Here is a 20360-nt window from a genome sequence, read left to right as displayed (position 1 = left end):
CTATAATAAATGTATTAAATATACAAACTATAATAAATGTATAAAATATACAAACTATAATAAATGTATTAAATATACAAACTATAATAAATGTATTAAATATACAAACTATAATAAATGTATTAAATATATAAACTATAATAAAGGTATTAAATATACAAACTATAATAGATGTATTAAATATATAAACTATAATAAATGTATTAAATATACAAACTATAATGAATGTACTAAATAAACAAACTATAATAAATGTATTAAATATACAAACTATAATAAATGTATTAAATATATAAACTATAATAAATGTATTAAATATACAAACTATAATAAATGTATTAAATATACAAACTATAATAAATGTATTAAATATACAAACTATAATAAATTTATTAAATATATAAACTATAATAAATGTATTAAATATACAAACTATAATTAATGTATTAAATATACAAACTATAATAAATGTATTAAATATATAAACTATAATAAATGTATTAAATATACAAACTATAATAAATGTATTAAATATACAAACTATAATAAATGTATTAAATATACAAACTATAATAAATGTATTAAATATATAAACTATAATAAATGCATTAAATATACAAACTATAATAAATGTATTAAATATATAAACTATAATAAATGCATTAAATATATAAACTATAATAAATTTATTAAATATATAAACGATAATAAATGTATTAAATATACAAACTATAATAAATATATTAAATATATAAACTATAATAGATATATTAAATATACAAACTATAATAAATATATTAAATATACAAACTATAATAAATGTGTTAAATGTACAAACTATAATAAATGTATTAAATATATAATCTATAATAAATGTATTAAATATATAAACTATAATAAATATATTAAATATACAAACTATAATAAATGTATTTAATATATAAACTATAATAAATGTATTAAATATACAAACTATAATAAATGTATTTAATATATAAACTATAATAAATGTATTAAATATACAAACTATAATAAATGTATTAAATATACAAACTATAATAAATGTATTAAATATACAAACTATGATAAATGTATTAAATATATAAACTATAATAAATGTATTAAATATATAAACTATAATAAATTTATTAAATATATAAACTATAATAAATGTATTAAATATACAAACTATAATAAATGTGTTAAATGTACAAACTATAATAAATGTATTAAATATATAATCTATAATAAATGTATTAAATATATAAACTATAATAAATATATTAAATATACAAACTATAATAAATGTATTTAATATATAAACTATAATAAATGTATTAAATATACAAACTATAATAAATGTATTTAATATATAAACTATAATAAATGTATTAAATATACAAACTATAATAAATGTATTAAATATACAAACTATAATAAATGTATTAAATATACAAACTATGATAAATGTATTAAATATATAAACTATAATAAATGTATTAAATATATAAACTATAATAAATTTATTAAATATATAAACTATAATAAATGTATTAAATATATAAACTATAATAAATTTATTAAATATATAAACTATAATAAATGTATTAAATATATAAACTATAATAAATGTATTAAATATACAAACTGTTAAAATGTACTAAATATAATAAATCTACTAAGTGCATTAAATATAATAAATATTATTAAATTCAGAAAATATATTAAACACACACTCACACACACACACACACACACACATATATATATATACATACATATATATATATATATATATATATAATACTAAATGTACTAAAAAGTGATGAATATACAAAATATGCTTAATGTACTAATTTTTTGTAAATGTAACAAATATATAGTAACTAAACGAAATGTACTAAATGTATTCAACATAATAAATGTACTAATTCCACTAAATATACAAAATGTATGTTGGGGTAGAAGCATAAGAAAAAGAAGAAAAAGTTACTAAATGTAGTAGATATACAAGAAATGTACTTACTCGTAACCAGTGAATGGTTTCTAAATTTTCAATCTGGGAAATTTGGTTGTTGGACTAAAAAGAAAAGAAAATATAAAATTAGTTAAAAATAAACACACACACACACACGCACACACACGAACACACACACACACACACACACACACACACACAATCCCCAAATACCTGATACCATTTCTGTCATTATCATAATTATTGTCCATCTTACTTGGTTATTTTTCACATTCTGACATGTATTGGACAGCTTTTTAAAATTGACTTTAAACTCAACCTATCTTTCGCCAGGTTTTTATTTCTTTTCTCTTTTTCGCTTGCCAAAACATGCAGCAACAAATGATATTATCACAAGTCTGGACACAGCCGGGTTTACTTTATGAATTGAAACCCTGTAGTCCTAAACTGTGGTGTTGAAAAGCAATCAGATGGGATAACCATTTTCCCTTTTAAAGACTTTGCGTCACTGTTGTGACGTCACCAATGTGTCTTTAACATGATCATCTGTATGCGCACATGTTCTTTTTTCATTATCTTTTTCTTTCTTCCTTGCCGTGACGTCACCTCACACATGACTCGGTCATTTGCATACAGCTACTGCTGCTATATGCACATCTATGCTCTGTTACATTAAGGCCCCCTTAAAACTTAAGCCATAAGTTTTAGGCTAGAATCCAAATCATGTAATGGATTTTGATTGAAATTGGAATAAGGATTCTAGACATAAGTTTTAGTAACATTACTTATTAATTTTAATCGTAAAAGTGGTGCAAGAATAGCATTATATCTTGATTTTAATCTTCATAATATGTGTAAAGTAGTTCTGCTCAAAGAACTAATTTTACCCGTCCTGGGAGGGGTATTCTAGTTTCGTCTAAGATAAAGTATATTGTCTAAATCGGTTCTCGGTTATCCATTTAATTAGGAAAATTCTACAGTGTACCTGTCTTTGTTTTCATTATTTCCGTGCTTCAATTGGATTTTTATAGCTTAGATAAAGCATGTCCATGCAAAGTGTGATTAGGAATGTTGCTTGCTGATTTGTTATTAACCTTAGAATCAGCTGTTCGTTTCTCAACTCACTGGGGGCTAAATTTTGATTTCCCCTGAAAGATTCAACATTTGGATTGACCATGTCTTGTACAAGACTATTCAGTATTTCACATTATAACCTGCCTACTTATTTCTGTCATTACCTACGTTATGGAGCAGAGATTCAATATTTTACATCATTACCTACCCACTTACCTCTGTCACTACCTATGCTATTTATCATGTTAGGGATCAGAGAGTCAATATTTCACATCATTACCTACGTAGTTACGTCTGTCACTATCTACGTTATTTATCATGTTATGATCGATTGATTAAAAAGTAAACTCACCAGATTCAAATACAGCAGAGGAAGAGATTCAATATTCTTGATTCTTGAAATTCTATTGTGACTCAAGCTCAGTCTGCTGAGTCGGTGGCATTCCGACAAGCCCTTGATTTCACCGATTCTGTTGTCTGTTTTTTTTTTTTTTGTTTAAGGAATACAACACTCATGTTTTCGTTCAATGTGTAAATGTGTATAAAACCTAAAAAAAAAAAAAAAAATTAAAAACCAAACGTACCTTTTATATCTTGCTCTTGTGTCCCTTGGCTGTGTCTTCAAGTGGTTTGTGTTCTGCCATTCATCGCGTCTGGAACAAAAGCTCTCTCAAGGTATTTCATTTCTTTCTGGACAAATCAGTTTTATTCAGTTCACCATGATTTTCCACAGTCGAAGCCGCATGATTGCTTCTCATCCTTAGAAGGAGGGTGGGGAGTTTCTATTTTGTTATAGTTTTAGCTGCCATTTATTTCTATTGTGTCACCTCCAAACGTCTGTTGATCCATATTCTCCGGGAATCAGAGACAGGCCTTTTCTGATCTGTTCTGTCTGCTCTCTGACTCCTCCAATCAGACTCTCTCTAACTCATATCAATCTTCCCCCAATGTCATGTTCCATGAATCATTCTGTGACGTGGCGATCCACATCACGCCATGTCAACAATTGCTCTGTCTGTTCAACCCATCTCTCTAATTTTTTTATGATACTTTTTTTTTTATATAAAAAAACAACAACTGGCCTGTGTTAATAACTTCTAATCTAAAAAAGAATGAGCTCCAACAAACAAATGAACACATATCTATGGAAATGGCGGAAGCACTAGAGGAAGACCTCCAATCTGTAGTAGAATGGGGACAAAAATGGATGGTAACATTCAATGCTGCTAAGACTAAACTTGTTTCCTTCAATAATTACAAGAAACCTTCTCGACCACCAATAGCTATGGCTAAAGATACATTATCTGAAAGTACTTCTTTCAAACTCCTTGGCTTAACATTCACAGGGAACATGAGTTGGAACAGATACATTGAGAGCATTGCCAAGGCTGCTGCAAAGAAGGTGGGCTCTCTCTACCATGCTAGAAAGCTACTAACGCCCGAAAGTATCCTGTACTTCTACAAGGCCACCATTCGCCCATGTATGGAGTATTGCTGTCACATTTGGGCTGGTGTATCTGCTACTAGTCTCTCGCTCCTGGATAGGGTTCAAAAGAGGGTCGCCAACCTGATAGGTCCTGAACTGTCATCCCAGTATCAACCTCTGTCTCATCGACGAAATGTTGCATCTCTCTGCCTGTTCTGCAAGTATTTTAATGATGGATGCTCCAACGAACTACAAGCCCTTGTACCCCCTCGATATAGATACTCCCGACAAACCCGACAATCAGCAAAATCCCACCCCTACACAGTGGAGATCCCTAGATGTACGAAGGCCTTCTACTCTAATAGTTTCTTCCCCAGAACTGCTAGACTCTGGAACTCCCTTCTGGGTTCCTGTTTTCCCAACTGTACTGACTTGCAGAAGTTCAAGTGTAATGTGAGCAGACATCTTGCTGCTGAACTCCCTACATAGTACTTCTGGAACTTATGTCCCTGATAGTAACCCCCTACATCAAAGTGGCAATGTGTCTTGTTTGGGGTGAAAATGGAATTAAAAAAAAAAAATTCCTAATTCTATATATTACACTAGTCACAACTGCCAATCTGTCTACGTTGGGCCCATTATACGACAACTATAATCCTGATATGCCAAACTTATGATCCCCTGAAGGTAATGTGGATCAATCCGTGTTGTTATGATGGCCACACATGATTAATTGAATTTTTTTTTAATGACAAGGCATGAAGCCACTTATTATAAAGAGCTAACAAAAATGAAAAATGATTATTACAAAGACAGGAGATGCCTATTGGCCTTAGTGTTGAAAAGGCCAAATTTATAGGTAGGAGGAAAACAGTCAGTAGGAAGAGTGTTTCACAGAGACCACTAAACCAACAAGTCAAACAAGTTGGAATAAAGGAATTAGGGAATAGGTCAAATAATTTTGCTAAACACATGGCATAATAGTATTCATAGAAAAGACTGAGACTAGCACATGCGTGAGCGAGAGATTGCAGGGAAGAAAGGGTGAGGCTAATCAAAGTGTTTTTTTTTTACAAAAGAGTACTACTTATCAAGGCTCGAAAGCAACTCGAGGATAAGAGTTAATGAATGTAAGGTGGTAGTGTAATAATGTAAGTTGAGTAGAATTTGGTTATTTAAGGTGATGGTTTAACAAGAACTTGTTTACATTAGACTTGAAGTTCACCATGCTGTAGTCAGCCAGGAAGTAGGTCAATGAAACAGTGTTCTACAGGCGAACAGCTCTATGAAAGAAGCTGTGTTTGTGGAATCTGCGTTTAGATTAAGGCACAGACTGAGAGGGGAGGAAACTGTTGGTAGTTGTTTTAGCTAGTCAAGTGTTTAATAAAAATTATTGCAGAATATTTGTTTTTTTTTTTTTGAAACATGCAATATGAACACAAGTGATTTTTCCATTATTTTTTTTTTTTTATATAATAAATTAAGAATACCACATAGCGTCATTCAAATTCATGGAGTTTTATGAAATTTAAATTCATGTCAGGGTTAGGGTTGGGGTTAATTAATATTTGTCAAAATACATGAAATTCTAGCTGCAAAAAAAACCTAAGCGATATAAAAAAAACCTAAGCGATATAAAAAAAACCTAAGCGATATAAAAAAAAAAAAAACCTAAGCGATATAAAAAAAAACCTAAGCGATATAAAAAAAAAACCTAAGCGATATAAAAAAAAAACCTACGCGATATAAAAAAAACCTAAGCGATATAAAAAAACCTAAGCGATATAAAAAAACCCTAAGCGATATAAAAAAACCTAAGCGATATAAAAAAAACCTAAGCGATATAAAAAAAAACCTAAGCGATATAAAAAAAACCTAAGCGATATAAAAAAAAACCTAAGCGATATATAAAAAAAAAAACCTAAGCGATATAAAAAAAAACCTAAGCGATATAAAAAAAATCTAAGCGATATAAAAAAAAACCTAAGCGATATAAAAAAAACCTAAGCGATATAAAAAAAACCTAAGCGATATAAAAAAAAAACCTAAGCGATATAAAAAAAAAAACCTAAGCGATATAAAAAAAAACCTTAGCGATATAAAAAAAACCTAAGCGATATAAAAAAAAAAACCTAAGCGATATAAAAAAAACCTAAGCGATATAAAAAAAACCTAAGCGATATAAAAAAAAAACCTAAGCGATATAAAAAAAAAACCTAAGCGATATAAAAAAAAAACCTAAGCGATATAAAAAAAAACCTAAGCGATATAAAAAAAACCTAAGCGATATAAAAAAAAAACCTAAGCGATATAAAAAAAAACCTAAGCGATATAAAAAAAAAACCTAAGCGATATAAAAAAAAACCTAAGCGATATAAAAAAAACCTAAGCGATATAAAAAAAAACCTAAGCGATATAAAAAAACATAAGCGATATAAAAAAAAAACCTAAGCGATATAAAAAACCTAAGCGATATAAAAAAAACTAAGCAATATAAAAAAAAAACCTAAGCGATATAAAAAAAACCTAAGCGATATAAAAAAAACATAAGCGATATAAAAAAAAACCCTAAGCGATATAAAAAAACCTAAGCGATATAAAAAAACCCTAAGCTATATAAAAAAAAACCTAAGCGATATAAAAAAAAACCTAAGCGATATAAAAAAAACCTAAGCGATATAAAAAAAACCTAAGCGATATAAAAAAAAAACCTAAGCGATATAAAAAAAAAAAACCTAAGCGATATAAAAAAAACCTAAGCGATATAAAAAAAAACCTAAGCGATATAAAAAAACATAAGCGATATAAAAAAACCTAAGCGATATAAAAAAAAAACCTAAGCGATATAAAAAAAAAACCTAAGCGATATAAAAAAAACCTAAGCGATATAAAAAAAAACCTAAGCGATATAAAAAAACATAAACGATATAAAAAAAACCTAAGCGATATAAAAAAAAACCTAAGCGATATAAAAAAAACCTAAGCGATATAAAAAAAACCTAAGCGATATAAAAAAAAAAAACCTAAGCGATATAAAAAAAAACCTAAGCGATATAAAAAAAAACCTAAGCGATATAAAAAAACATAAACGATATAAAAAAAACCTAAGCGATATAAAAAAAAACCTAAGCGATATAAAAAAAACCTAAGCGATATAAAAAAAACCTAAGCGATATAAAAAAACCTAAGCGATATAAAAAAACCTAAGCGATATAAAAAAAACCTAAGCGATATAAAAAAACCTAAGCGATATAAAAAAACATAAGCGATATAAAAAAAACATAAGCGATATATAAAAAAAACCTAAGCGATATATAAAAAAAAAAACATAAGCGATATAAAAAAAAAACCTAGGCGATATAAAAAAAACTTAAGCGATATAAAAAAAAAAACCTAAGCGATATAAAAAAAAAAAACCTAAGCGATATAAAAAAAAAAACCTAAGCGATATAAAAAAACCTAAGTGATATAAAAAAAACCTAAGCGATATAAAAAACCTAAGTGATATAAAAAAAAAACTAAGCGATATAAAAAAAAAACATAAGCGATATAAAAAATTAAAAAAACCTAAGCGATATAAAAAAACCTAAGTGATATAAAAAAAACTAAGCGATATAAAAAAAAACCTAAGCGATATAAAAAAAAAAAAACTCTAAGCGATATAAAAAAAAAAAAAACCCAAGCGATATAAAAAAAAAAAAAAACCTAAGCGATATAAAAAAAAAAACACCTTCAGCGTCTTTGACACCAGAACGCAAGATTTTTACGTTGCTGGCATAAATTCACTTGTTTTTCGTTGGCAAAAGTTTGTTCATTCTGATGGTGCTTATTTTGATCAATAAATGCTTGTCTGAGCTGAAATATACTCATCTGAATTTAAAGGTTAAAAACCGCAAAAACATGTAAGCCTAATATCATTTCAGTAACAAAATGTTCTTAAAAAAAATGTGTCGTTATTTCAATTCATACATACGTGTTTATCTATACTTATATAAAAAAAGTCTCTTAAAAGAAGGAACAATCCGATTTTGATCAAAGTTAACACCGTGATACAGCCTAACAGCACAAGTGCATTTATAGGTGTATCAGAATTTTTGTAGGAATTTTTGACACCCCTAACACGAATCTGCGAATAAAATATAAAAATCTCGTATTTTCTCTGTTAAAAGTGGGTTATTTATTTTCTTTATGGATTATACTTCCAAAGTAAACTATTAAAGTTGTTTTAAAAGTAATAGAAATATTTAAAAAAAAAAAAACAGTAATGAATTTTCCGAACTCAATATTTTTCAATTTTTAAACTTTAAAAATCTATCAAAATTTTTCTATTGATTCTATTTTTACGATATTTTCAGGGTCAATGTGAAATTTTGTTCTTTCCAATAAACCGAATATAATATTTTAGACAAACGTTTTTTTTTTTAAATTCACGCCCCCCCCCCCATTTTAAAGTTTCTATTAAAAAGTAAATAATTAATTTACTCACCGAAAAGTAAATAATTAATTTACTCACAAATTGAAGAGAAAAGGTCAATAAATAATATATTCAAATTTAAAACAAAAAAAAAAAACGTAGTGTTTTTTAGAATTTTACCTGTAAAGTTTGAATTTTAAAACCTTTTTTTTTTAAACCACGTTATTTGTTTTTTCTTTTATTTAATGGAACCTTGGTCCTTGCTCCTTTAATTGAAAAATAAAAAAAAATAGAGCTTGAATTACATTTTCCGAGGAGTTATAAGCTTGGAAAGACAGGGGGTCGAATAATTCACGCCTCCCATTTTGAAATGTCTATTAAAAAGTAAATAATTAATTTATGTACCAAAGTCTTATATATCACAAATTGAAGAGAAAAGGTCAATAAATAATATATTCAAATTTAAAACAAAAAAAAAAAGAAGTTTTTTTAGAAATTTACCTGTAAAGTCCGAAGTTTAAAACCTTTAAAAAAAAAAAAACACGTTGTTCTTTTTTTTTTTTTTTTTTTTAATGCTCCTTTAATTGAAAAAAAAAAAAAATTAGGGCTTGAATTACAATTTTCGAGGAGTTATAAGCTTGGAAAGATGGGGTGGAATTATTCACTATTTTCACGAAATTTCTGACACACCTAGTGCATTTAGGGAGCCCTATCACTGCACAGGTAGAAAGGCGCTGCATATAAAATCAACAGTAGGTTCTTTGATAAGACAAGGGCGCATTCGAAATGAATGTTTCCGTTTAGAGCACAAGTGGACCATGATACTTGACTTTTGCATTTTAAATTTTAATTTAAGTCATTATATAAAAATCTCGACTTATTTAAAAGGCTCTTTGTTTGTGTGTGTGTGAGGTCATTCCCTATGGACTCTGAAACAGCTGGGCTGATTTTTTTTTTTTAAATTTCGCACAAATTTACTTTATTTGTCTAGGAATGTTCTTAGATAGGTTTTGTATCAGAATGCCCCTGATAAGTATCGATAATCGAAAAAATCCGATTAAAGAAGGAACAGTCTGATTTTGACCAAAGTTAACATCCTTATACAGCATAAGTGCAATTGAGAGATTTTATCATCACACAAATAGAAAGGCTGAGCAAATAAAATCAACAGTAGATTCTTTGATAAGGCAGGGGTGCACTGAGAATTGAACTTTATAACTAGAAATAAAATAGGTCTAAGGCTCCCAGAATTCATACTAAAACTGTTCACAAGGACCCATATCACCACTCCTGGATGATGGGATGTGTCTCCTAGCGGCTTCGGCTGCAGGGAGACAGGATAGTACACGTCAAGGATTCGTCACTTGACACTCAGCCCAACAGGTGAGGGGCCGGGAACCGGCCCAGCACCTGTTGGACTGAGGTACACCGCCTGGGTAATACCTAGGAGGTCCACCTTCCCAAGCCTTGCCACCGGGCTTTCCGGTGGGGCAAGTTTATTGCTTGTTGCCTGAGGCGCCCCGACCGGGGAATGCCGACGGGGTTACTCAGGCAATTTTTAAAATTGCAGGAGTGCCCCTCCTTTAGGGGAGCCTGCAGGGTTCCCACTTTCCGGCCTTGTGCCACATTTTGCTGAGGTGGGCAGCAAATAAATATCTACCCGTGGTTATAGTACTTGGAAAAATCAATTGTAAAAGTGATATTCTCCTGAAGGTTGAAGGTTCAATCCTCAGTGTGGGCAACTGAAAAATACAATTGTGAATTACTTAGAACCTCTCTATCCGGTCATGGCTGATGGAACGAGAGCATACTACCTCTGTGAAGTAAACAAAAGGTTCCATTCAAAATTCCGTTTAGATTCCCAAGTTTGACAAAATACACCTGATGAAGGTCGGAAGGTACATCGACCGAAACGTTGTGAAAAATGACACTCAAGATGAGAACAGTACTCCGAAGAATCCAAGTAATACAGATATATAATCCTCATCTCCAAAATTCAGAAACGCAATATGATACTTGACTTTTGCATTTCAAGCCATTAAATAAAATAAAAAATCTATAAAATCAATAGTAGGTTCTCTACGGTCCAATGTAGACTACAATATATTATGGAGTACATTACTGTGGGGAGGCTTGCGAAGATCCCAGTGGAGACAGAAAGGAAGATGAACATAGCTTAATCCTGTTGAAATCACACGCACTGAAACAAATAAAGAAACAAAATTGATTATTGTGTTCGTTAGATGAAAACAATCACAATGTTTATGTTTTTGTTGTGATACCGCTACGAAAGAGTAATTTTAATGTAAATGATTGAGAGAGACAAACGAACAGTGAAATTGTTAAACTGGTACTCTTGTAAAGATGCTGTAAACCGGTCCCCCAAAAAATGGCTAAAGAAGAAAAAAGTGTTTCAGTTCAATGAGATGTGAGCAAAACGTGTACGTTAAATATATGAGGTGTCAAAGTCAAAAAACATACTTGAAACTGGCTGGCAGCCAGTGAGAAAAAGAATTTATTTATTTCCAGGTGTTAAAGAATGAGTAACAACTTTGTAACTTTTAAAGAAATTGATAAAACTGTATTATTGGCTGTAAGCATCTTAAACGCCTGCGTCGTATAATGTTATGTGGGGTAAATGAATGTTTCTATGTTTTTTTGTCAAAGTAAGTAAGGAAGTTCGCCATATTGAATTTTAGTAGAATCATTCTGAAAGTGTTCAAAAATGCAATCTCTTAAACCGTGTAATGAATCTGAGCAGCCAATCAAAGTGCTGGAAACAAAAAAAAAAAAAGAAGAAAAAAAGGAAACGAAAGGGAGCATTCATTATTTACATACTGAATGAGTATTAGATGACTGTTAATATTTAAAAATGATAACATGAAACATGTGTAATAATTGAATCCTATATAAAATACTTAATAACAGTGTAAATTGGGATTGAAGGAGGACATGACAATGAGCGAGAAAGTATCTTGCTATCACCTGTAAGTATGACTTGTTGGGGATGGTGATTCTCCTCAGAATTATTGTAGGAATTTAAATCCATTTTTGAGGACTGTTTTACAGCATCTTCACAGTAATATCAGCTTAACAATTTCACCCCCCCCTCTAAAAATACAAATCTAAAATTTCCTTTATTTACAAAAAAAAAGCCAGTAAAAAAAATGTGTAGTTTAGCGGCATAAATTATCTGACAGACAAAAAAAATTATAAAAACTATTTTTATAAAAAACATTATTAGACCCAAAGGCTGAAATAAAAAAAAAATCATTTTTATTTTTTTTATCATTTTTTATTAGACTTAATGTGCACGCCTTACATGTTTAAAATTTGGCCTTTTTTAGGTTTGACAGATTGGCTTTTTAAGGCCAAATTTGGCCTTTTTTACGCTCTTTCATTCCAAAAAAATATGGCGGCCAAAAACATAGTTCTTGAAAGAGCTAAAAAAGGCCAATTTGCTAAACCTTATAAAGACCAAATTTTAAAAACAATATAGCGGCCTCGAATATTATTATTCGAGGCCGCTATATTGTTTCATATAAATGATAAAAAAATAATAAAAATGAAATTTTTTTCTGGCTTTATTTCAGCCTTTGGATCTAACAATGTGTTTTACATAAAAATAAATAGTTTTTATATATATTTTGTCTGGCAAATAATTTACGCCGTTAAACTACACATTTACCAAAAAAAAAATGCATGCATTAATGTTCATAAACGTTATTTTTTTAGATTCACAAAATCGTGAGTTTTCTTAGACCAGTGATCCCTTCTGCCGAAATATCTGGTGGAGAGGGTATCAGATACTTCTTTTTGGGAGCGATTACATTTACATGTTTTTATCCGTTCTTTTATTTTTGAAATTCTTGTGGGGGTATTCATGTTACCCATGATGAAAATGATTAGTATAGCAGACATGTTTCAAATGGAACTTCAGGCAACGCTGGGTACCCATGCTAGTATATATATATATATTTATATATATATATATTTAGAAATGTGATTGATAAATTGGCATGTTTCAAGTTATTTGGTGGTTTAAAATCCAAAAGTTGTACGATGTGATTGTTTGAGCACTTTTTCTTTCCTGTATTTTAATTAAACTAGTAATTTCACTATTACATTAAAATACACTCTGCTCTTTAGACTATTGTTCTAATCTCCTTTAAATTATATATATATATATATATATATATATATATATATATATACAGAGAGAGAGAGAGAGAGAGAGAGAGAGAGAGAGAGAGAGAGAGAGAGAGAGAGAGAGAGATTCTAAGCTAGATTTATACTCATGATATGTATTATTAGATGAGAGCTATATTGTAGGCTGTTTTTTTGTTTTTAATTTATTCCCTCAATACTGGAAGACTAAATCGAGAAAGGATACGGTCGAGATACAATTCTGTCAGGTAGTGATGCGCCGCAAGATCTGGTATTTCTTCGATTGCGTTATGCGAAAAGTCGGCATGTTTCAAGTTATTTGGTGGTTTGAAATCCAAAAGTTGTACGATGTGATTGTTTGATGCATTCAATATCAGAAGAGAATGTAGGTTGCCAAAAGCTGACAAATCTGAAAGAAACCGATAAAGAAACAAGTCGGCAGGAAACACTTCAGGCATGTTATTAAAAGAAATACAACTCATCGGATCAGATACTGAGCTTAAACTAAATTGTTTGATTTATGAAAAAACGAGTTTGCAAAGCCAGTTAAAAGTAAAAAGACAAAATCTCAAATTAGCCCTTTTCTGCTGACTAATTAAAGTTGTTATATATATATATATATATATATATATATATATATATATATATATATATATATATATAATAATTTTAGAAAATCAACAGTAAGTTCTTTACAGTGCAATGTAGACTACAATGTATTGTGGACTAAGTAACTACGGAAAGGTATGTCAAGCTTTCTCCAGTGCACCGTGGTGGGTCCTTGACTAAAGCAGGCAATCAATTGATTTGATTAAAAAATGTGCGATTTTATCGATTTCGGTGACAATAAAAGTATTGGAAGTGTGGAACATTCATTGATGCTCATTCAAACCCGGGCAACGTCGGCTAGTCCTGCTAGTTTTATTATATTATTATTTTAAAATCTTTTTTAAATGGGAATTTATAAATAATTAACAAAAAAAAAACAATCCTTTTGTCTGAGAAATGATTTTACACCAAAAATATTGTTGATGTTGAATTCCTGGAACTGGTATAAATAAAACCTCATCATTTGTTCATTTCAAGCTATATACGTACGTTTTTTCCTTGCTCTGATATTGATATTAAAAGACTACTTTTTCTACTTAAATATTGTTAAAACAAACTTTTTAATATACTCAGTCATGGATATGTGAGCGACTACATGTAAGTTAACTAGTTTGCATATTCTTTTAAAAGAACAAGAGTTAATTAATTACTTATTCATTTTTATAGTCCCTTATTAGATGATTGGTTTCATTTCACTATTACGCTGAATTCTATTTATGCATAGTTTCTACATTCTGCATAATTGTGTGGAATTTAAGATGAAAACGTTCTAGCTAGTGGAAATATTTTTGTATATAGATATGCATACATATAAAAGTGACCTTGTCAGTGTGTGTGCAAAAAGTTTCTACCAAACTCCTCTCTGAATATTTGGCCTACAGAATTGAAATTTGATATATAGGGTATTTTGAACTGTGGCACACTTTTGATTTGGTTTTTAGTCGGTAAAATTGCTGATAAGAGATCAAAATTGAAAAAAAAAAAAACATTGACCATGACCTAATATAAGTCGACTATACCAGTTTTTTCTGCACATTTATTAATTAAAAGTTACGGGTTAAACAACGTTATTTTTTGCTGTTTTTGTATGTGTATGGACTTTGGTCACACGTTAACCGTTAAGGCTAGAAAGCTATCTATTTTTGCTTTGGATATTAGCTGATGGCAAACAAGTCTTTTTGTTATGTAGTTGGGAATGCAAGAAATTATTTGTTATTTATCTGTATGTTGATCTATCTATCTGTCTATCTATCTATTTATCTATCTATCTATCTGTTGTGGTGGCACCCACTCATTTACATACGTGGATAATATTACACATAAATAGCAAGACTTGGTTAGTCTGAGTGTGTGTTAACCAGAAGCCACCGAAGGCCGAGCCGAGAGCAGATATGTTCTTCAGCCAAGACTCTCTTACTTGACAACCATTATGTAAATATACTGTAAATATACTTTTCTTAATACACTTCTTATTGATCTACCTTTGTTTGTTGAGTCTTCATTTGTATTGTCTTATACGTTATTTGGTTCAACCTGCAAACATAACAGTTGGCGACGAAGATGAAGTCAAACATAACACTATCTATCCAGTGATATTGTTAAAATAGTTTATATTGGAAGTTATTTATTGTTTAGAGATGTTTGATAAACTTGTCAAAACTATAAATTGGACAAGTTGCACCGGAAGAGTGTCTGATAGCCGACCCGGAAGGACATGGTTGTCATGTGATCAGGTTAGCTGGAAAAATAGTTGGAGTTGGATTGAGGAGGTCAACAGGAGATGATGATCTGAAAGGGGTCTCTTCTCGAGGAGGCGGGGACGTCTCAGATGTGGGACATGTAAAAACTAACCACCCAAGCAAAGATCGTCGATCGCTCCTCTGCTAGACATAATGCCTGGGAGCGAATAAACAACTATAAAAATCCAACCCATTGTCTTGAGTTAATCGCATGCGCCTTCTTGTCAAGGGAATCAAGTCTCTCAAGATGATCGAAGAACCCTCCTAAAATGCAGCAGCAGAATCAGGTATGCCACGTTTATGTATTCATGGTATATGTCGACACACACACACACACACACACACACACACACACACACACACACACACACACACACACTTAAAGAGAATTTCACACACACACGATCACACAAAAAGACGCTACTAACGATCATGGCAGGGTTAAAAGAGGTAAATAAAAGAGTTAATTATACACTAAGAAAATGTTAAGAACACACATCTTGACTGCAACATGATAAGCTAGGGTTCAGATATTGAAGAACCACCATAGACATTTAGTGACATGTACACACATTCAGATGAACCCTTCATCACATACATACGCAGTATGTCCATTCAGTGTACATACAACACACGTCATGTTGGTATCCCCATTATACGAGGGGCGTGCAATAAGTAATGCCCCTGACCCACTTCCAGTTGTCTGATCTAGCTGAAATTTTGCATGTGCAATGATTTATATCTCTTCGGGTTATGTGACAAATTACAGCTCTGAACTAATTGTGGTTTCTGTTTTACAGGTGTTTGAACTGAGTCAGGTGTGAAATGGAGCCTGTTGAATGTCAAGCAGTGATCCGGTTTTTGTATTTGAAAGGATGCACACCACAGGAGACTTTTGATGAAATGAAAGAAACCTATGGTGATAATGCCCCATCATATGACCTTGTAAAACGCTGGCATTGTAAATTCAAACATGGCCGGAAGTCTGTGGAAACAGCTCTCAGACCTGGTCTCCCCTCTTCTGCCATTGATGAGGCATCTGTCCGTCAAGTTGAGGGGCTGCCATTTTGGAAGATGGGTGCATTACTATTCGCCAAATAGCCCAAGATGTCAAGATTAGTACAGGGTCTGTGGAAACTATCATTCATGATCATTTGCATATGCATAAGGTGTCTGCCAGATGGATTCCCAGGTTGCTCACACCATTCCAGAAGCGAGAATGCATTGAGTGCTCGAGGATGAATTTGGAGATGTGCCAAGAAGATGAGTCAAAATTTTTCAAAAGACTGATTACACAGGATGAAACCTGGGTCCATCACTATGATCCAGAGACCAAAGCCCAGTCAATGCAGTCAAAGCACTTGGACTCACCACCTCCAAAGAAGGCAAAGGTGCAGCCCTCCGCTGGCAAGGTCATGCTCACAGTCTTCTGGGACCAGGACGCAGTAGTGATGACAGATTTCCTGGCAAAGGGTACCACAATTACAGGAGCCTATTATACTTCACTTTGAGAAAATTAAGGGAAGCTATCAAAATCAAGAGGCGGGGCAAGATCAGCAAAGGTACCCTCCTCCTGCAGGACAATGCTCCGGTCCACAACTCATATGTCGCCAGAAGCACGGGCATGTGGTTATGAAATCCTCCCCCATTCTCTCTACTCTCCTGACCTTGCACCCTTTGAATTTCACCTCTTCCCAGCCATGAAGTTGTTTTTGAAAGGAAAGCGTTTCCCAGATGATGCAGCCTTGATTTCTGAAGTCACATCGTGGTTGGAGGACCAACCTGTGGTGTTCTACAAAACCGGTCTCCAGAGCTGCCTCAAACGATGGGAGAAATGCATAACTCTGGGTGGTTCCTATGTAGAAAAAGTCTAATAACTGTGCCAAGTTTCGTTGCTCTACTGCTATGGGAAGTGGGTCAGGGGCATTACTTATTGCACGCCCCTCGTATAACAGAACGACTGGTTCTAATATTAATATACCACACGGAAAAATGTATGATTGTATTATTGTACACACCTACTCGATCTAGGATATTGAGCACTGACTCCTGAACAATGCAGAGTGTCTTTTCAAGTATCTTCAGACAATGTTCACCTGGAACCATAGAGACTCAACACCTATATCCACTGCGTCAGTCATGTGGCATTGTCTGAAGAAAGCGGTTTCAATCCTACCCAAGCAGGATAGAGAGTTAGTTGGACAAAACATGGTGAGACAATAAAAATCACTACTAATATTATATATTAGGTACAATATAATAGTTGACAGAGAATTGGCTCTATAACAATAAATTCTAGAGCACATTGCGGTTAACCACCTGAAGAAGGCCAGAGGATGAGTTGGCCGAAACATAGTGAAACAATAATAACTATGAAGATGAGGATGAAGATGAGGATGAAGATGAGGATGAAAATGAGGATGAAGATGAGGATGAAGATGAGGATGGGATGAAGATGAGGATGCAGATGAGGATGAAGATGAGGATTCAGATGATGAAGATGAGGATGAAGATGAGGATGAAAATGAGGATGAAGATGAGGATGAAGATGGGGATGAAGATGAGGATGAAGATGAGGATGAAGATGAGGATGAAGATGAGGATGAAGATGAGGATGCAGATGAGGATGAAGATGAGGATGCAGATGAGGATGAAGATGAGGATGCAGATGAGGATGAAAATGAGGATGAAGATGAGGATGAAGATGAGGATGAAGATGAGGATTCAGATGATGAAGATGAGGATGAAGATGAGGATGAAGATGAGGATGCAGATGACTGCATAGGAAGAATGAATACACTCGATTTTATTTGCTTGAAAACAATACATATTTTAAAATAATATTGGGGGGGGGGTCTTAGCTACTATTTAAAATTATAGGGGAAGAGGCTTATTGATTTTTAAGTAATTAGAAAAATAGCTAAGATATGAAAAAATAAAGCAGTTTCAATCCTGCCAGAGGATTAGTTGGACAAAACATGGTGAGACAATAACAACCATGGAAGCCAATAATTACTGGGAATACAGTTAGAAAACTCAACATTTCTATCTCGTTGTGGTTATCACCTTAAAGAGACATTCACGCACACACACGATCAAAAAAAGAGACACCATTAATGATACGGCAGGATTAAAGCATTAAAGAAATTAAGTGTATACACAACATACGTCATTATGTAACATTTTTGTTACTTTTGAAATCTGCGCGAGCCTTTTCTAGTCTCACACAAAAACATGCGTTCACATCTTAAGCTTACTTGTCATATACATACGCGCACACAAACATACGCGCCCACGTCCACACACGTACATATATTCACGTTCATGTACATACACTCACATTCATGTGTATACTCACACACGCGCACACGTAAGGACAACGTCACTTCCCCTTTCAAAGGAAATCCACACATGCGTAAAAAACCAGCGGAAACACCTATAAAAGCAAGAGCAATAAGCAGCTTCTCCCTTTTCAGACCAGCTTCCTAGCTGAGCGGTCTACAGACCGACAGCATGCCTTTTTGGCATGCGCACGCACGCGTGTGCCTCACACCACTTGCTACTATGTGGGACAAAAAGCCAACAGACAGTATGTACACTTTATACGCTTTCTATCTCCATGACCTGGATTGACTTTCTCACTCTATCTCCCCTTCATTTTGGTCCATCAACACAGACATGTGCGCGACTCTTTACTGAGCTTAACCCTCTCTTTCCACAGGCCGGCTTGCCACTTTGCGTTTCTCTATTACATTCCCCTTTCCTTCCACGCACGTAGTTGTCAACGGCTGAACGAACACGTGTACACCCAAGACTTTCATTTCTCAACAGAAAATAAACGACATGTTTATTTTATTCCAGCATTTGAGTTCTTTGTTTCCTTCATTCAATTCGTTTCATTATTTTTTCTTGTAGCGAGTTAGGGTATTTATATCCTAGTCTTCTACAAATCACTACTAATATTATATATTAGGTACAATATAATAGTTGACAGAGAATTGGCTCTATAACAATAAATTCTAGAGTACAAAAGCTCGCTCATTTTAATGGTACCACTCAAATCTTCATAGCTTTTCAACTTTTTTAGGTAAAAAAAAAAAAATAGGAGACTTTACTTTTGTATCAAACAATTTATATGACAAATTGCATTCCAGCGCCCATACACAGCCATCATTTATCACTGGCAAAAGTGCATGGAGAATAGTGGTGACTATGTAGGAAAAATAAATTCTGGAGCACAAAAAGTCGCTCATTTTAACGGTACCACTCCTGTTTCCATAGCTTTTCAACTTTTTGAGTTAAAAACAATAGGCTTTACTTTAGTAACAACCGTCATATAAATTATTCTTATTCTCCCCAAACAAAGCATGTTGCCAGGGAGAGATAAAAAAACTACTAGAGGGACACTATGTAGGGGGTTGAGCAGCGAGATGTCTGTTCACATATAACATAGTACATATGAGTGCATGGGAAAGTATCAGCAGCAGCTAAGGATGGCTGGCTTGCATGGAAATTAGCAGCAGCAGCAAAGTATGCATATGCAAATTAGGAAATGTGCAAGGCTTAAAGGCCACTCGAGGATACGGGTTAATGAGAGTTCAGTGGTCAAAGGGAAACATGTCATAGTAATCGTTAGTAGTGAAAATTTAATAAATTGGATTACTCACGGGGACGACTCATCAAGAACTTGTTTACATTGGACTTGAAAACAATTATATTGTAGTCAGTTGGAAAGCAGAAAAACGGAACAGGGTCCCACAGGAATGCAGTTCTAAGAAAGAAGCTTTGTTCATGGAATCTATGTTTAGGTTTAGGCACAGATAAAGAGTGGGGGAAATTATAGACGAGTGTTTTTCGTGAAAGTCAGGACGGGGGGGGGGTGGAGGTCATAGATTGGAACTCAGACATTGCATTTAAATTTCTGCAAGTCAGTACAGTTAGGGAAACAGGAGA

At 32.4% G+C, this 20360-nt stretch overlaps 1 protein-coding gene across 1 annotated transcript in view; it reads right to left on the bottom strand.

Moving 5' to 3' along the window:
* The window catches only part of LOC145256481 (leucine-rich repeat and guanylate kinase domain-containing protein-like), a 90707-nt gene that overhangs the window by 48602 nt on the left and 21745 nt on the right, over positions 1–20360 (bottom strand). The window contains exons 4-6 of the mRNA XM_080115425.1: positions 13286–13468; positions 3405–3529; positions 2027–2080 (exon numbers count right to left, since the gene is read on the bottom strand). Coding sequence (XP_079971551.1) covers positions 2027–2080; positions 3405–3529; positions 13286–13468 — 362 coding nt within the window. The remainder of the gene's footprint in view (positions 1–2026; positions 2081–3404; positions 3530–13285; positions 13469–20360) is intronic.

The sequence above is a fragment of the Euprymna scolopes genome, chromosome 32 (genome assembly GCF_053919585.1).
Source record: "Euprymna scolopes isolate OS-2025 chromosome 32, ASM5391958v1, whole genome shotgun sequence".
NCBI classification, from domain to species: Eukaryota; Metazoa; Mollusca; class Cephalopoda; order Sepiida; family Sepiolidae; genus Euprymna; species Euprymna scolopes.
The sequence above is the reverse complement of the archived record's forward strand: the minus strand, read 5'-3'. Positions and strand labels throughout refer to the sequence as shown.